Raw genomic sequence first — 17,084 nt, 5'->3', positions numbered from 1 at the left:
CGCAGAATGAAAGAGTGAAACCCCGCCCTGCTGTCCTGTCTGCTCATGCACGTGAACCTGTTCTGATCAAGTTCTCCCGGCATCATTTGTCCCACTCCTCCCCTGGCCTCCGGGGCCCCTCCGAGGTTCTGTGGCCTTCGGGCTAGATTCCCATAGCCTCCTTAGCATCACCCGTCTCTCCTCTCCCTACCCTCTCAGTAGTTCTCAACCCTGGATGTGCAACAGGATCACCTGGGAAGCTTTATAAAATGCAAATTCCAGGGCCTCCATTCCTAGAAATACTAGTTTCCTGACTTGGGCATGGGACCTGGGCAACTGTATTTATTTTCTGTAGAAACTAGAGATTTACAATTACTAACACTTGATGAGCATGACAGCGTGCTGAGAAATAAGAATGCCTCGTTCTCATGATTAGTAAAATCATTTGTCACATTATTGGGTCTATCTATAATTTGTTATGACTAAGATCTACAAGAAGCACTGGCTAAGAGTAATGGCACAACATAAAAGATATACGATCTGTTAGTATTCTCACTACTCTTCTTTCAAACATCCTTAAATGCGGAAGAATTCAGTACAATGTCATGTACAGTCCATTCCATGAAGACAATTGAACAAGTTTTTATTAGACATGCATATTAAAAGTGGAGTCATACAACCATCAGAATGGGACAAAATATTTGCAAACGAAGCAACTGACAAAGGATTAATCTCCAAAATACACAAGCAGCTCATGCAGCTTAATATCAAAAAAACAAACAACCCAATCCAAAAATGGGCAAAAGACCTAGATAGACATTTCTCCAAAGAATATATACAGATTGCCAACAAACACATGAAAGGATGCTCAAAATCACTAATCATTAGAGAAATACAAATCAAAACCACAATGAGGTATCACCTCACACCAGTCAGAATGGCCATCATCAAAAAATCTACAAACAATAAATGCTGGAGAGGGTGTGGAGAAAAGGGAACCCTCTTGCACTGTTGGTGGGAATGTAAACTGATACAGCCACTATGGAGATCAGTATGGAGGTTCCTTAAAAAACTAAAAATAGAACTACCATATGACCCAGCAATCCCACTACTGGGCATATACCCTGAAAAAAACCACAATTCAAAAAGAGACATGTACCGCAATGTTCACTGCAGCACTATTTACAATAGCCAGGACATGGAAGCAACCTAAGTGTCCATCAACAGATGAATGGATAAAGAAGATGTGGCACGTATATACAATGGAATATTAGCCATAAAAAGAAATGAAATTGAGTTATTTGTAGTGAGGTGGATGGACGTAGAGTCTGTCATACAGAGTGAAGTAAGTCAGAAAGAGAAAAACAAATACCGTATGCTAACACATATATGTGGAATCTAAAAAAAAAAAAAAAAAGGTTCTGAAGAACCTGGGGGCAGGACAGGAAGAAAGACGCAGATGTAGAGAATGGACTTGAGGACACGGGGAGGGGGAGGGGTAAGATGGGATGAAGTGAGAGAGTTGCACTGACATATACACACTACCAAATGTAAAACAGATAGCTAGTGGGAAGCAGCCGCATAGCACAGGGAGATCAGCTCGGTGCTTTGTGACCACCTAGAGGGGTGGGAGGGAGACGCAAGAGGGAGGGGATATGAGGTTATATGTATACGTATAGGGGATTCACTCTGTTATACAGCAGAAACTAAAACACACCATTGTAAAGCAATTATACTCCAATAAAGGTGTAAAAAAAAAAAAGAAAGAAAAACCAAACAATGAAACACATAAATAAAACTAGTGATTAAGTTTGGGGAAAAAAAGTGGAGTCATAAATAATGACCTGAAAATAAACTGATATTACCAAGCCAAAATACATTCAGGGCTAAAAGTTCTATAAAACATGAGCATGTGGATAGCCAGAAAACACTGGATACTCTATTTTTATTCCCGGGGGTGCTGCATAGTGTTTAAGAAGGCAAGCTGTTTTCTCAAAGTCGTACCCAGAAACATGAATCCTAATTTGGCCAACAAATTCAAATTAGCTGGAATTAGGAGTAACAAGATGTACACATTCTTTTCAGTGAAAGATGTAGCTGCTGTGCTGAATTAATGTCTACTCTTCTGCGATTATCCTAAATCCTATTCTTCTTTCCTTATACAGTCAGGTGGGTTATTAGGGAGCCTCACTGTGACATCCCTGCACTGTGACTTACAGGGGCAGTCCAGAGTTCCTGAGCCCCCAGACCCTGGAAATGCACCCCATCACTGGCCACTGATGGCCTTTAGGCCAACCCTCAAACCAGGGCTGATGCTTTCACTCTCCAGAGAGAGGGTTGCAAGGGAAAGAGCCCACGTATTACATCACATCCATCCTGCAGCTATCTGTGTGTGTGTTTTCTAAACCTTGGGTTTTTTTAAAAAAATTAAAGCATAGTTGATTTACAATATTGTGTCCTACAGCTATTACATGTATTTGAATGAATCATTGCCAAAGAAAGTAAGTTTTTCCATTTACATTAAATGTCTTGTCCAGGCAATGTGATGGAAAATAAACTGACAGAGGCCATTTTCAACTCCCAAGATAAGCAGAAGAACTGCCTGTACACTTACGGCATATTCGTTTTTCTGTAGGTATATTTCAATAAATATCTTAAAAATTTTTTTAAGGAACCTCAGGTATAAAGAGAAAACCTCTTTGACCATGCTGTATTTTGTTTTTCTCTGGTTTTTTTAAAAATCAATTTATTTAATTTATTTTATTTTTGGTTGTGTTGACTCTTCGTTGCTGCGCACGGGCTTTCTCTAGTTGCGGCGAGTGGGAGCTACTCTTCATTGCAGTGCACAGGCTTCTCATTGCGGTGGCTTCTGTTGCGGAGCACGGGCTCTAGGCGCACAGGCTCTAGGTGCGCGGGCTTCAGTAGTTGTGGCTCGCGGGCTCTAGAGCACGGGCTCAGTAGTTGTGGCGCACGGGCTTAGTTGCTCCGCGGCATGTGGGATCCTCCCGAGCCAGGGCTCGAACCTGTGTCCCCTGCATTGGCAGGCGGATTCTTACCCACTGCACCACCAGGGAAGTCCCTTTTCTCTGTTTTGAGTAGGAGTCTTTGACTCTTTTCTTCCCAGAGCTGTGTCTGTGGGCTTTCCAGTAGCAACCTCTGGGCAAGGTTTCATAGCTGCGTTAATAACTCTTCGGCTCTTATATCTTTTAGAACACAACTTGCCGCTTGTCACTTTTGGTGGGGAGCCTCTGAGGTTGTGGCTACACCTCATCAAAACGTAAGGGGATATAGCCTGCTCTTTGATTAATCCTCACAAGGACATCATTGCTTCACCAGTCCTCTGTGCTCTTGTTTCGGTTCTGCATTGCTGATTTCTGATTAGAGACTGGATTTTAGGCCCTGCAGATGCACAGCAGGGCACTGCTGCTTCACAGTTTCCTGTGGCGCCTCTGGAGGTATGGCTTCCATTGGCAGCTATTTCTACAATAATCTTACCAAACTGATCTTCATAGATTTTTAAAATTGAGATATAACTCACATACCATAAAATTCACTCTTTCAGTGTGTATAATTCAGTGGTATTTAGTATATTCACAAAGTTGTGCAACCATCACCACTAATTCCAGAACACACTTGTCATCCCAAAGAAACTGCATATCCATTGAAAATCACTCCCCATTCTCCCGGCAACCACTAACTTACTTTCTGTCTCTGTGGGTTTGCCTATTCCGGATATTTCATGTCAGTGGAATCATACAAGATGTGGTCTTTTGTGTCTGGTTTCCTTCATTAACATAATGTTTTCAAGGTTCATCCATGATGTAGCATGACTCAGTACTTCATTCGTTTTTTATGGCTGAATAATATTCTAGCCTATGGATATACAAGATCTTCACAGATTTTGATGTGAGATTAGCCTATAAATTCATAAACTGAGCTGCAGACCATGGACACTGACACTCTTGGACAGCTCTACAAAACCTCAATCCCAAGCCACATCACACAGACTTCCCACCACCCAACGTGCCAGCACTGAGGCGTTCACATGGCTTGGGCAGCTGACCCTTGGTGGTCTGAGGAGCAGCACGCTGGGAAAGGCAGCAGTCTGCCCTGGTTGACTCTGTGACAGACATCCTAGCACCCTTGGTGCCCAGCCCCCGTCCTCTACATTTATAAAGAGCTCTTACAGTGAACCCCTGCACAGGTGGGTTCGAGAGCCGTGGCCTTATAATCAGGCATCGTGCCCAATTCCCTCCAGGTTTCTCTTCTCAATATGGAAAGCTCTGTATCTTCCCCCTCTCCTTCCCTTCCCTTCCTCCTATTCCAGTCTCATTCAACAAACATGTATGCATTACCTTTATTAACTCTGTGCTAGACACAGAGTTAGACATTGGGATTATGCCCTCCGGGGGGTTCCCAGCTGGCTGGGGAGACAGTCGGGCCTACGACACGGTGAACAGGCTGAGCGCTCGGTTCTAGGAGACAGGGGAGGGCACGAGAGGAAGTGCTCGCGCTCACCCAGAGAGGTCAGGGAAGGCTTTGCAGAGGCGGTGACATTTGAGCTGAGTCTTGAGGAAGAGCAAGTTCTGTGAGACGACAGGCCAGTTGGTGAAGAGGGTGTTCCAAGGACAGCAGACATTAAGTACAAAGTATTGAGGCCGGGAAGAGCATAACGTGCTCAGGGAAATACAAGGAATGTGGGCTCAGCTGTGGAAGGGTGGAGGGGGGATAGGGGAGTGTGGAGGGCAGGGAGCCAGAAAACGAGTCTTCTAAGCCACTTAGGACTTTGCCTCAGGACTGAGGGGAGCCATGGAAGGATTTTAATCAGGGCAATGACGTGATTTTTTTAATAGGCTCAAACTCAAATCCCCACAGACAGAAGAAATCCTACTTTAGTTCTCTATGACTCAGCAGAAATTTCCCACTGGGGCTGGGCCTCCTTGAGGCTGGGATTTGTTGACTTTTCAGGCTGGTGTTGTGGTACACTGGATCTCGATGCCAACCCACTTTCCTTCTTGTTGGCTTCCTGTACTGAAGAGGCTGGAAAGTTAAAAACTACAATCCCCAGACTCTCTTGAAGCTAGAGTTCCAGGTGGGACTTAGCTCCACCTCTCAGTTGTACGTGAGAGATTTGGAAGGTGGTCGTAAGACAGAGACCACCCTCTGCTGCTCCTGTTCTTTCTGTTGTCGGGGTAGTTGGGAGGAGGGGGCATCTTTTCATTTTTTCTTTAGTCAGCATAGACCTGGGGGACATGGAGTAGCTCTGGGACCAATAGTTGTAGTGAGAGCTTCCCAACTCTCATCCTCCTGAGTGTGGCCAACACAGGGCTTTCCAGACTGATCAGCCCCCCAGTGGTGTCCCTAGAGTCACTCCTGTAGGCCTGGCCTAGAGCCCTTCCGACCATTTTTATAGCATGTCACTGTCTGTATCTAAGCACTTTCTATTCAAAAGAGGGTGTCGTCTCGGTGCCTGGGGAATGGCTCTGCAGCTTCTACTTGGGCAGGGCCTCAGCCAATGCCAGGTGAAGCTAAGGCTTCTCTGTGAGGTCTGGGAAAGCATACGGCATTCTCAGCTTCCATGAAGGGAGGCAGTTCTGCCTCCCACCAGGTTTCCTAAGTGGCGAGAGGGTGTTCCCCAAACACAGAAAGAGGTTCAGATGCTGGGTTGTCAAAAAGAATCACAAAGGTCTCCAATTATGAATAAAAACCCCTTTATTCTATATTTTCCCCAAGGTTAGCAATGTGCCATGGAGGTGGCTTTTTATCTGAGAGGGAGATGCTCAAAATGATGAAAGTGGCAAAAGCTCAGGGTTCTACAGGAAGTACACTGAGTTTCTCCAACCTCTGGCACCTGGCAGCCCCTTCCTCTCCTTCTTCATGTGCCAGGGAGGGTGGGAAGGGGGCTCAGCTCTGTCTCTGCAGGAAACGCAGGCCCACCTTCTTATTGGGAACGAGCACGATTCGAGCCACACTTGTCACCTCCCCCGTCTCAGGGGCCAGGGCCACCTCGTACTGCTGGATCAGCTGGGAAGTAAAAGGCACACGGGCGATTAGAGTCTGTGACCTCCATCCACCGCCCTCCTCCGCATGCTCCCACCCCGTGCCTCCCACCTCCCTCAGCACCCCTGGCCCGCACAGCCCTCCTGCCTCTCCCCACTCACCCTTGTCAGCAGCAGCTGCATCTCCAGCTCTGCAATCCTGCGGCCCAGGCAAGCCCGAACCCCGTAACCAAAGGGCACAGAGCCAAATGGGTGTTGGGCCCTGAGGGCATCAGGCTGCTTCTTCCTCAGCCAACGTTGGGGCTGGAAGCTGTCCGGCTCAGGGAAGATGCAAGGGTCCCGGGACACCACATAGTGGCAGAACACAAACTGGGTCTGCAGACAAAGAATGGGTAGCACATCAGCAGAGGGCTGCAGGGTCCCCCTGGGAACCCTGGCTCTCTAGCCCTACTCACATTCTTGGGGAAGAGGAAGCCACCAACTTCAATTTCCTTGTCCGTGATGACCCGGGAGTTCACGGGGACCACAGGATAGAGGCTGCAGGTAAAAGAAAGTGCAGATCTGCCTCTGGATCCAGGGAGGGGCAGAGTGCCCACCCCCTCGGCCACACCCCTCTGGTCCCCCAGGCCCCTCTTCCCATCTCATCCCTGGCCCTGGCCGCAGCCCACCAGCCCCCACTCCCAGTCCTGTCTCTGAGTCCTCGTCCACACACAGACCCTTGCTCCCGGGGACAGCATCCTACCGCAGGGTCTCCTTAAGCACAGCTTTGAGCAGGGGCATGTGGGCAAAGTCCTTGTGCTGGGGCACCTGCCCGGCGGGCACCATGCCCACCACTTCCTCATGCAGGGCCGCCTGGATCTCTGGGTTCTTTGAAAGATGGTACAGGGCCCACGTCAGCGTGTTGGACGTCTGGGAGGTAGAGTAAGAGATGAAGTGAGGAAAGATTTCTAAGAAAGAGGCCAGTTAAGGTGGTGGGAGGCTGTGTGAGTGCATGCGTGCAAAATGTGGGAGAAAAATCAATTTGCCACGAGTGTGGCAGGATTAGACTCAGGGGTTCATGGGGCTCTCCCTTCACGCTCCACGTGACTTCACAGTGGGCTAAGCACCAATATGATGGAGAACCGCACTGTAACAGCAGAGAAGACCGTGACAGAGAAATTCAACGTGACGAAAGGACAGGAAAGAGGTCCTACTCAGAAGGTGCTGTGGGCAAGCTCTTCAACTCTGTGCTTAGCTGACAGCACGAGGGAGTGGGTTAGATGTGACATGAAACTTCCCAGCTGTCTGAGAGAGGCTCCAGGGGGTTAGGGAATCCCTCTTACACAAGGGCCACTCCCTGCCCGCCTCCACCAGGCTGAATGACACCCCTGTTTTCCTTCCAGCTCTACATCCACGTTACGGAAAGAGAAGCGGGTGCCTGACGAAGGTCAGGCTCAGGTGGGGTAGAGTGGGGAATCGGCTCAGGATGGGAGCTGGGAGGCCCTAGTCTCCTCGCCTGCCTCTCTCACGCACCGTGTCCACTCCAGCCATGAGCAGCTCAGGCAGGCTGCCCTCGGCGTCACGAGGACTGAGCTGTCCGCTGGTCAGCAGGAAGTGCAGGTAACCAGATATCTGGGCCTTCTCTGGGCCCCCTGTCTGAAGTTGGGCCTCTATCTCCTCTAATTTCTGATCAATCAGCTTCTTCCCTGTGAGGACAATGGAGAACAGGGGAGGATGAGGTCAAAAGTCCTGCTCTCCCAAGGACCAAGAGAGGAGATCCCGGGAGAGGGTCCTGAGGGGGCTGTTACCGCACAGGCCCTGGGACCCACGCCCCAACTTCCTTCCCTGGACTCCTCACCAAAAGAGAAGATGGTGTTCCAGCCATCCAGATACCGCCTCCAGAAGGGCAGCAGGGACCGAGTCCACTTGGGGAGGAAGGTGGCGTACAGTGAGTTCTGGAACATGAGCCCGACAGATCTGACGAAGGTCTTGGTGTCCTGGGGGATGGAGCGCTCCAGGCAGCCAATACGTTTCTCAAACAGGACGTAGCAAACAGCTGGCGGTGCACAGGGGCCGTCACAGGAGGCAGGGCCACGGCACACCGAGTCCAGGGGGCTTCGAGGAGGAGAGCACAACCTACCCGACTCACGCCCACCCAGCCCCTCTCCCCACAAGGGTACCTTCCAAGGCAAAGAAGTAGAAATGGTGAGCGATGTCGGGCACATGGTCCCCCGAGGCGCTCTCTGCCCGCTGCTGGTTCAGTCGAGTCATGAAGTCCTCAATCACCTCATTCAGAGCATCTGTGTAGAGCGCAGCCTCAGCTGGCTTCAGCAACCGCTGGTTCAGAGCCTGGCGGAGCCGGTACCACTGCTGTCCTTCCCTGTAGAGAATGGAGGAGAGACACCAATGTAAGTATCTGGTGGGGATTGGATTAGATGGTATCTTCCCACCCTGAGACCCCTATGGACTCGAGGAAAATCTCAGACTCCTAGACCTAGAATTAAAGAATCACAAACTTTCAAATAACAGAATCTTCGAATCACAAAACTTCGGAATCTCACTAACAGCATAAAGGAAGTAGTTAAGGTGGGCATCTGGAATCAGTCTGTCTAGGGTCAAATCACAGGTCAGATGATGACTGGCTGAGTGACCTTAGGCAGGTGACTTAACTCCTCTGTGCCTCGGTTTCCCCTTCTGTAAAATGGGAATAATAAGAGTGCCTATCTTAGCAGGATAAATAATGTGCTCAGATCAGTGTCTGGCAAATGGTGAATGCTTAATGAATGTTTACTGTGATTATCTTAGGATGATACAACTCCAGAATCTTCTGTACGTGAAATGAGCTACGGAGCTATGGTGGTTCCAGTCCCTGTGTGTGGAGGATGACGAATAAAAGAGGAGCAAATTAGGGTTCTTGGGGTGCTCAGATTCTGGACCTTTGTGCTCTGCTTAGCTCCGTAGGCCAAGGGGACAGAGAGAGCTACCAGGCTGATCTCCAGGCTCTCTTGCCATAGCCATCCAGTAGGTGGTTGGGTCCTCACCCTGGGTAGGCAGGGATGTTCATGTGGGTGGAAACATGCTTCCCATACAGGAGCTTAATATTCAGGGGCTGCTGCCACCCTCAGCTGTCCCCCAAACCTGTTACCTTTCCTAAGCAAGCTGGGTAGGGGTCAATTTTTAAAAAGCCAGTTGCAGAGTAATAAGTACAATATGGTACAATTTTAAGAGGAAGAGAGGAAATCCTACATATCCACATGCATATTTGCATGTTTCAACACAAAGTAGGGAAGAAGAATACACACCAAACTACTGATCAGAGTTACTTAGGAGGATGGGATGGAATTTTTCCAATAAGTATTACTTTTGAATTTTAAAAACCAATAAGGTATTTTAAAAAGAAAAACATTTAAAAAGTCTGAAAGCAAAAATCAGGTTTTTTATTTTGAAGTATAAGTCAACTACACTTCAATAAATTTTTAAAATATATTTTTATTTAAATGAACCCCAAAAAACAAGCTAAATAAATAAATAAATGAACCTCAAACCCCAGCAGTTTTCTTTATTATGTTGGGGAAAACCTGCAAAAACATAAACTAGGGACTTCCCTGGTGGTGCAGTGGTTAAGAATCCACCTGCCAATGCAGGGGACACGGGTTAGATCCCTGGTCTGGGAAGATCCCACATGCCGTGGAGCAACTAAGCCCGAGCGCCACAACTACTGAGCCCGCGAGCCTAGAGCCCATGCTCCACAACAAGAGAAGCCACCACAATGAGAAGCCTGCGCACCGCAACAAAGAGTAGCCCCGCTCGCTGCAACTAGAGAAAGCCCGCGTGCAGCAACAAAGACCCAACGCAGCCAAAAATATATAAAATAAAATAAATTTATGAAAAAAAAAGATAAACTAAAAGTGTTGTTGGAAAGGAAATAAAAACCAGAATAGACTTATTTATTGGAACTTCAGGTTTTAGGTGCTTCTCCAAGAGTAAAACTCTCCCAACAGGAGGAATCAGATTTGCAGGACTTAAATCGGAAACTTTCTGTGGTTGTTAAAATATTTCTTGGGGAAACGATGCTCATTCAAAAAATGAGATTTTAAAAATATATATGTTAAAACAAAAAAGCTTATCACAGGTTCGCAAAATAGCTTTTAAAGACATATATGGTATAACATATTTAGGAAACTGGCTTTAGAGTAAACAGTTGTAAATAGATCACAAAGGGGTATATATCATGTTTAGCTTCAGTTCTAAATCTGAACAATCAAGTCCAATGATGGCCTGACCTGTGAAAAACTGAGACCCAAATGTTTTTTACTATTATTATTGAGGTATAATTGACATATAACATTATATTGGTTTCGGGTGTACAATATAATGATTTGATATCTGTATACATTGCAAGATGATCACCACAATAAGACTAGTTACCATCTGTCACCATAAAAAATTAACTTCCAGGATTTACTCCCTTGGCAAGATTTGGGTCTCAAATATTGTAGAGCATACCTGAGACACAAATCTTGCCTTCAGGGTCAGACATCAGGTTAAAGAGCTCTTGAAGAACATTCTCTATTCTCTTCCCAGAACCTTGAAAAAAGGGCCCAGAAATTAAGCTCTGAAACCACCCACCTGTGAAGGAACCAGGAATAAAGAAAGAAAGACATGCAATGACAGAATGAATGTATACGCATCAAAGACAGATAAAATGGGGGGCTTCCCTGGTGGCGCAGTGGTTGAGAATCTGCCTGCCAATGCAGGGGACACGGGTTCGAACCCTGGTCTGGGAAGATCCCACATGCCGTGGAGCAGCTGGGCCCGTAAGCCACAACTACTGAGCCTGCGCGTCTGGAGCCTGTGCTCCGCAACAAGAGAGGCCGCGATAGTGAGAGGCCCGCGCACCGCGATGAAGAGTGGCCCCCGCTTGCCCCAACTAGAGAAAGCCCTCGCACAGAAATGAAGACCCAACACAGCCAAAAATAAATAATAAATTTATAAAAAAAAAAAAAAAAAAAAAAGACAGATAAAATGAACCTTCCAACCAGTCCGTTTCCTTTCCAAACATGTCATGGCAGTAGGTCCTTGCATTCCAGAATCAGAGAGATCTATTCCACTACTCACTAGTTGTGTCACTTCTGGCAAGTGGTGCAAAAACCCTTCTAGGCCTCAGTTTCTTCATCTATAAAATGGGGATAATAATACTATCTACTTCATGGGTTTGTTGTGAAGATAAAATGAAATAATAAATGTAAAGAGACTAGCCTGATGCCTGGCATGTTCTAAACACATACTTAGTTATCATCAGTGTTGCTGCTACTACTTCCACCACCAGGATCAACTTCAATCCCTTAAAAAATGACTTTAAAAAACATGGATGTCAAGCAACTAGGGAAAATAAAGAGCCAGTCATTGTTTTTGGAGCTCTTTTAACATACTATAGTAAAAAGAAGCCTGTAATATATCCAATTGCAAGCTGTGGCACTGGGAATCACCAATGATTCTCAATTATTTACCTTAATTGATAAATGCATATATAATATACTCAGCCCATCTTTCAGTTTGTCACTGCCAAAATAATCTTAACTTTTCTAGGTATAACTTTAAGGCTAAAACCTACATCTATCTCTGTGAGTGGAGAGCATCCATGAAAGTTATAACCAACAACAAGCACATAATACATAACTTGGAAAATATTTTTTAAATTAAATTGAGCCCTCCCAACTAGTATGGTGATGATGTTTTTTTCAACTACAAGTAAATATGTCCCGTTATGATTTGAGTCGGTATGTTTTCAACCATAATATAGAATAATGGAGCTTGAAAGGTCTTAGAGATATCTTGGAGAACCTCTAATCCAAGCTTCCCATTTTACACATGAGAAACATAAGCCCAAGGAAGGGGAAATTATTCATTTGTTCATAGTCATATGATACATCAGTGGAAAAGCCAATGAATGGTCCATGGGCTTCAGCCCAACCCAACCACCACTTTCTAGACGAGTTTCAGGCTCAGAGGACACAGGGAGATCCTACCCTGCCCATTATCCACTGGCTGCCCAGTGCCACTGTCCTTGGGCCTGGCCCCCTGGGGGCCTGTTCCGGTCCCTCAGGCCCCAGCTCACGTGGTGAAGGGCCCATAGGTCAGGCCCTGCTGGTCCCGGTGCTCCTTCCACAGCTCCATGTCGTTCCGTACTGGGTACTTGCCCTCTTGGCGCATCACTTGCTCCAGGAGTGGGGCACTGGCCAGGTTCACATGGATCAGAGGCCCTAAGCGGTTTATCCATATTGGACCATACTTGGCCTTGTTCAGCACCTGTGGAGTTCAACCAAAGCTGAATAACCATGGCCTAGCTAGGCAGGCACTTCCTGGAGAGGAAGCAGGATAAGGGAGTGTCTTACGGCCACACCAGAGCAATGGAGCTGGGCAAAAGCACATTGTGTAGGAGGTAGGTGCTGGGATGGCCTGTAGTCTCGAAAGGAGAACACTGGAAAAGAAAAAAAAAAGGTTACACAGAAGTTAGAATATTGAGAGCAAAGAGTATCTGGTGGAACTGGCGGAACTGAGGTCTTGGAGGAATGAAATTTTGGAAAAATGGGATACCTGGCAAACTGGGGCATGTTGAGGTATAGATATTTGGGGTCCAGGGTTTTGGGGAAACTGGGCCCTTTAGTGAGGTATAGTAGAATGTCTACGACTCCTTCATAGAAGCATTTAAATCTCCTGCAGCTTGCTGTCAAGGAGATGAAGATAAATATCTCATGTAACCAACAAGAAAAAAGAAACACAGTTAGAAACTCCAAGAAAAACAGAAGCTGAATGAGAAAGTCAAGATGTAAATATGAAGTAAACTATGTGGTATGAATTTTTTTAATAAAAAATTTTATTAGCTATGTTAAGGAATGCAATTCTCAAATATTTTATCTTAGAATTTCTACAGCACTTGACAGTTGAGACCCATAGCATCTATGAAATTGACATTGCAATGATGTTTTTATAGTTGTTGAAAATAAGGGAGAAAATAATGTATTTTGGGTTTTGGTGGGGGTAAAACTTAAAAAGAATCCAGAAATACTAAGATTAAATTTACTGGCTAAGTTATACCTACAAACTGAAAGAAAATGAAACATAGTGGTCTCCCAAGTACTTCATCTCTTTACTGAATAAGTTTTAAGAGGATCAGATCTGTTTCAGTATTGAAATTAGGCCAAAAGGCTTCTATAAAAGAAACATTAAAATTATGGAGAAGAGATCTATTATTCAAATTATAGAACTCATAGTCCATAAAAACAGCAATTTTACTGGGTCTTACTGTCAGCATTAAATACGGGATTCTCCCAGGACCAGTGCAACCTGATTGCCCTTCATATATTACCCAATTGCTCAGAATCCACCCTGAACTAATGGCTGATTCTGCCTGTTCCCAGGAAGACAGCCTTGACAAACCCCCAACGTCCATTTAGTCTTGTTTCCCACTTCTACCTCCCAGTAATACCTGCCAGTGTGGTACGATTTTGAATGGTTAATTGTCTGAAAACTACTGTGATACCTGGAGGAAAATAAGCATATTCAGACATTGCCAGTGGGAGTCTAACATGACACAACCCTACATGGAGAACAATTTGTTAACATTTATTAATAATTACAAAACATTTATAAGCAAAGTGTGGGTCATCTTCATAATGGAATACTATATCACCTTAAAAGAGGATGAAGCAGCTCCTTGTGTGCTAACATGAAAGATAGATTGTAATATGGAAAGATAGATAGATAGCCAAGATAGATTGTTGAATGGAAAAACGTGGGGAGCTATATAAGAATACATAGCATTTGCATTTGCTTTCGTAGAGAAACACTGGACTGATACATCAGAAATGAATTAAAGTGGTTACCTACGGGAGAGTGGGGAGGACAGCAGTGAGAGTGAGACTGTGTGACGTTTTACTGGTATATTGTTTTGAGTTTTGAACTATGAGAATGTATTCAAACTTTTTAATCTAAAGGGGGAAAAAAAGTGTTTTCTGAAGCAATAAGTCACCTGCCATTGATCAAGTAATTCCAGAAAGCAGGAAAGACTTGCTGAACCTCTGAATTCATGTATTATATACTCTTTAGATTTATAATTGGCCCCTCGCTGCACTCATTTTGTTTATTTTTCTTAAGGGTTCCATTAGAAAAGAATACTTATATGTCTATTTTTCTCTACTAAATTCCTTAGGAGAATTAACCTAAAAGTAAGCTTAAGTTGTGTTTCTAGTTTGGTTTAAGATATTAATATAATAATAATAATAATTCTGTGGAGCTTAGCATAAACTAGACACTGTTCCAAGCACTTTGCTTATATTAGCTCATTCAGCCCTCACTACAGCTGCATGAGGTAGGTGTAACATTACCACAGTTTTGCAGATGAGGAAACTGAGGCCCAAAGAGGTTGCCCGAGGTCACTTTGCCAGTAAGTGGCAGAGCCAGGGTTCAAACTCAGACCACCTGGCTGGAGGCCATGCGCACAACTGCTTACTCCACTGATCCCCGAGAAAGCTGACTGTGCCTTACTAACTGAAAACAAACTTAGGCTCTTTAAAAATATGTACTGCTTAAGGGACTTCCCTGGCGGTCCAGTGGGTAAGACTCTGCACTCCCAATGCAGGGGACCCGGGTGTGATCCCTAAGTCAGGGAACTAGATCCCGCATGCATGCTGCAACTAAGAGTTCTCATGCCACAACTAAGAAGTCCGCATGCCGCAACTAAGACCCGATGCAGCCAAAATAAATAAATAATAAACAAATAAATATTTTTTTAAAAATGTGCTGCTTAAACCCACCACAACTCTGCTGTAACCCAGGGTTTCTCACGGCACTGCTGACATCTGGGGCTAGATGATTCTTTGCTGTGGCAGACTGTCCTGTGTATTGTAGAATGTTTAGCAGCACCCCTACACTGTACCCCAGCAGCAACCCCACACCAAGCTGTGACAACCAAAAACGTCTCTAGACATTGCCAAAATGTCCTGGGGGTGGGGGCAAAATCACCCCAGCTTGAGAACTTCTGTAACAACCCCAACCTCTTAAAATGTCTCTTAATTCTTTAATCTTAGAAGACTCCTTTTAAGAAATAATATCTCACTTTGAAGAAATATTTATCTGAAGTTCGGTTTCTTTTCCTTCTGTTAAGCTCAAGTAAAATTACATGCAATGTTTTAATAATGATGCAAACAATGGTTATCTCTGAGTCATGGTTTATAGATAGTTTACTTTCTTCTTTATACTGTGATTTGTTTTTCAAGTTTTCTACCTTGATCTTAGAATCGGAGAAAAAAATCATGTTTTAAAGGACTAGATCAATAACCTTTCCTTGGGCACCAGCTTCTTGCCTGGAATCCAAAGCCTCTGGCACCACTTCCTGGCTGTCAGTTTGGAAGTTTCTGGGACATTTCCCCCCATGCCTAGGCCATGCTTTCTTCCCTCTTCCTTCATACTCCTCTTCTCAGTTTACTCGGTGGAACTTAACAAGGATCTATTTATGTAAGAACTTATTTTAGAAAGACACCAGAACACTTGCTGAGAGATGTGTGCTATGTCTGTGAGCCTACCACTAGGCTGTAACCTGAACCAGTTAGAGAGCCCCAAGGTTCTCAGATAGGTGCTAAGTGCCCCTTTGCAGAACAGAGTTCCCTAGGGATCATCTTCCAAGATGAATGGGAGGGCTAGCCTCTGCCAGGTGAGATTCCAAAGACCGACAGCGTTAAATTCATCCAACATTCATTTATTGAGCTCATATTCTATTCCTCCTATACTGATCTCGGGGCTGGGGATACTGCTGTGACCTACTCTTAGTTTATTTACATCCTAGGGCATGAGCCACACAGTTGAGAACTTGATTACATATGCTTATAAACTATTCCCTAATTATTTTGTACATGTCTTGTCTCTTCAACTAGATTGAAAATCTTTAAGGGCAGGAACCTTGTCATACTTCTTTATACTTCCCATACTGCTTAACACACTGCTAAACACATTATAGACACTCAATAAATATTTAGCAGTTGCCAGTGAATCAAGTGGAAGAAAAACAAGTTGCAGATAATACAAAGATTATGAGACAGAGACAGAAAAGAAGCAGGGAAGAGGATACATAGGAAACTGGTAACAGTGGCTCCACTGGGGTAGGCATTAATTTTAAAAGGCTGAAGGAAAATCTCAAAAGGAAATTAAGAGAAGAGTTCTAATATATAATTACAATAGCATCTTTTATGGACTGAGTGTTGCACCTCCCCCAAATTCATGTGTTGAAGCTCTAACCTTCAGTGTGGCTGTATTTAGAGAGGAAGCATCTAAGAAAGTAATTAAGATTAAATAAGAGTGGGGCCCTGGGGAGATTGGTTCAAGATGGCAGAGTAGAAGGGTGCGTGCTCACTCCCTCTTGAGAGAGCACCAGTATCACAACTAACTGCTGAACAATCATCGACAGGAAGACACTGGAACTCACCAAAAAAGATACCCCACGTCCAAAGACAAAGGAGAAGCCGCAGTGAGGTGGTAGGAGGGGTGCAATCACAATAAAATCAAATCCCATAACTGCTGGGTTGGTGACTCACAAACTGGAGAACACTTATACCACAGAAGTCCACCCACTGGAGTGAAGGTTCTGAGCCCCACATCAGGCTTCTCAACCTGGGGGTCCGGCAATGGGAGGAGGAATTCTTAGAGAATCAGACTTTGAAGGCTAGCGGGATTTGATTGCAGGACTTTGACAGGACTGGGGGAAACAGAGACTCCACTCTTGGAGGGCACCCACAAAGTAGTGTGCGCATTGGGACCCAGGGGAAGGAGCAGTGACCCCATAGGAAACTGAACCATACCTACCTGCTAGGGTTGGAGGGTCTCCTGCAGAGGCGGGGGCGGGGGGTGGGTGGATGTGGCTCACCCTGAGGACAAGGACACTGGCAGCAGAAGTTCTGGGAAGTACTCCTTGGAGTGGGCCCTCCCGGAGTCCACCATTCGCCCCACCAAAGAGCCTGTAGGCTCCAGTGCTGGGTCACCTCAGGCCAAACAACCAAAAGGGAAGGAACCCAGTCCCACTCATCAGCAGACAAGCAGATTAAAGTTTTACTGAGCTCTGCCCACCAGAGCAAC

General features: G+C 45.4%; 1 protein-coding gene across 1 annotated transcript in view; it reads right to left on the bottom strand.

Moving 5' to 3' along the window:
• Positions 1-5,673: 5,673 nt before the first annotated feature.
• The window catches only part of LOC102999025 (sterol 26-hydroxylase, mitochondrial), a 46,923-nt gene continuing 35,512 nt past the window's right edge, over positions 5,674-17,084 (bottom strand). Inside the window, exons 2-9 of the mRNA XM_007187934.2 lie at positions 12,076-12,266; positions 8,138-8,337; positions 7,816-8,013; positions 7,491-7,663; positions 6,721-6,887; positions 6,434-6,515; positions 6,141-6,353; positions 5,674-6,003 (exon numbers count right to left, since the gene is read on the bottom strand). Of these exons, the coding sequence (XP_007187996.1) occupies positions 5,884-6,003; positions 6,141-6,353; positions 6,434-6,515; positions 6,721-6,887; positions 7,491-7,663; positions 7,816-8,013; positions 8,138-8,337; positions 12,076-12,266 (1,344 nt within the window). The 3' untranslated portion in view covers positions 5,674-5,883. The remainder of the gene's footprint in view (positions 6,004-6,140; positions 6,354-6,433; positions 6,516-6,720; positions 6,888-7,490; positions 7,664-7,815; positions 8,014-8,137; positions 8,338-12,075; positions 12,267-17,084) is intronic.

The sequence above is a fragment of the Balaenoptera acutorostrata genome, chromosome 8 (assembly GCF_949987535.1).
Source record: "Balaenoptera acutorostrata chromosome 8, mBalAcu1.1, whole genome shotgun sequence".
Lineage (NCBI taxonomy): Eukaryota > Metazoa > Chordata > Mammalia > Artiodactyla > Balaenopteridae > Balaenoptera > Balaenoptera acutorostrata.
This window is presented reverse-complemented; position numbering and strand designations above follow the sequence as displayed.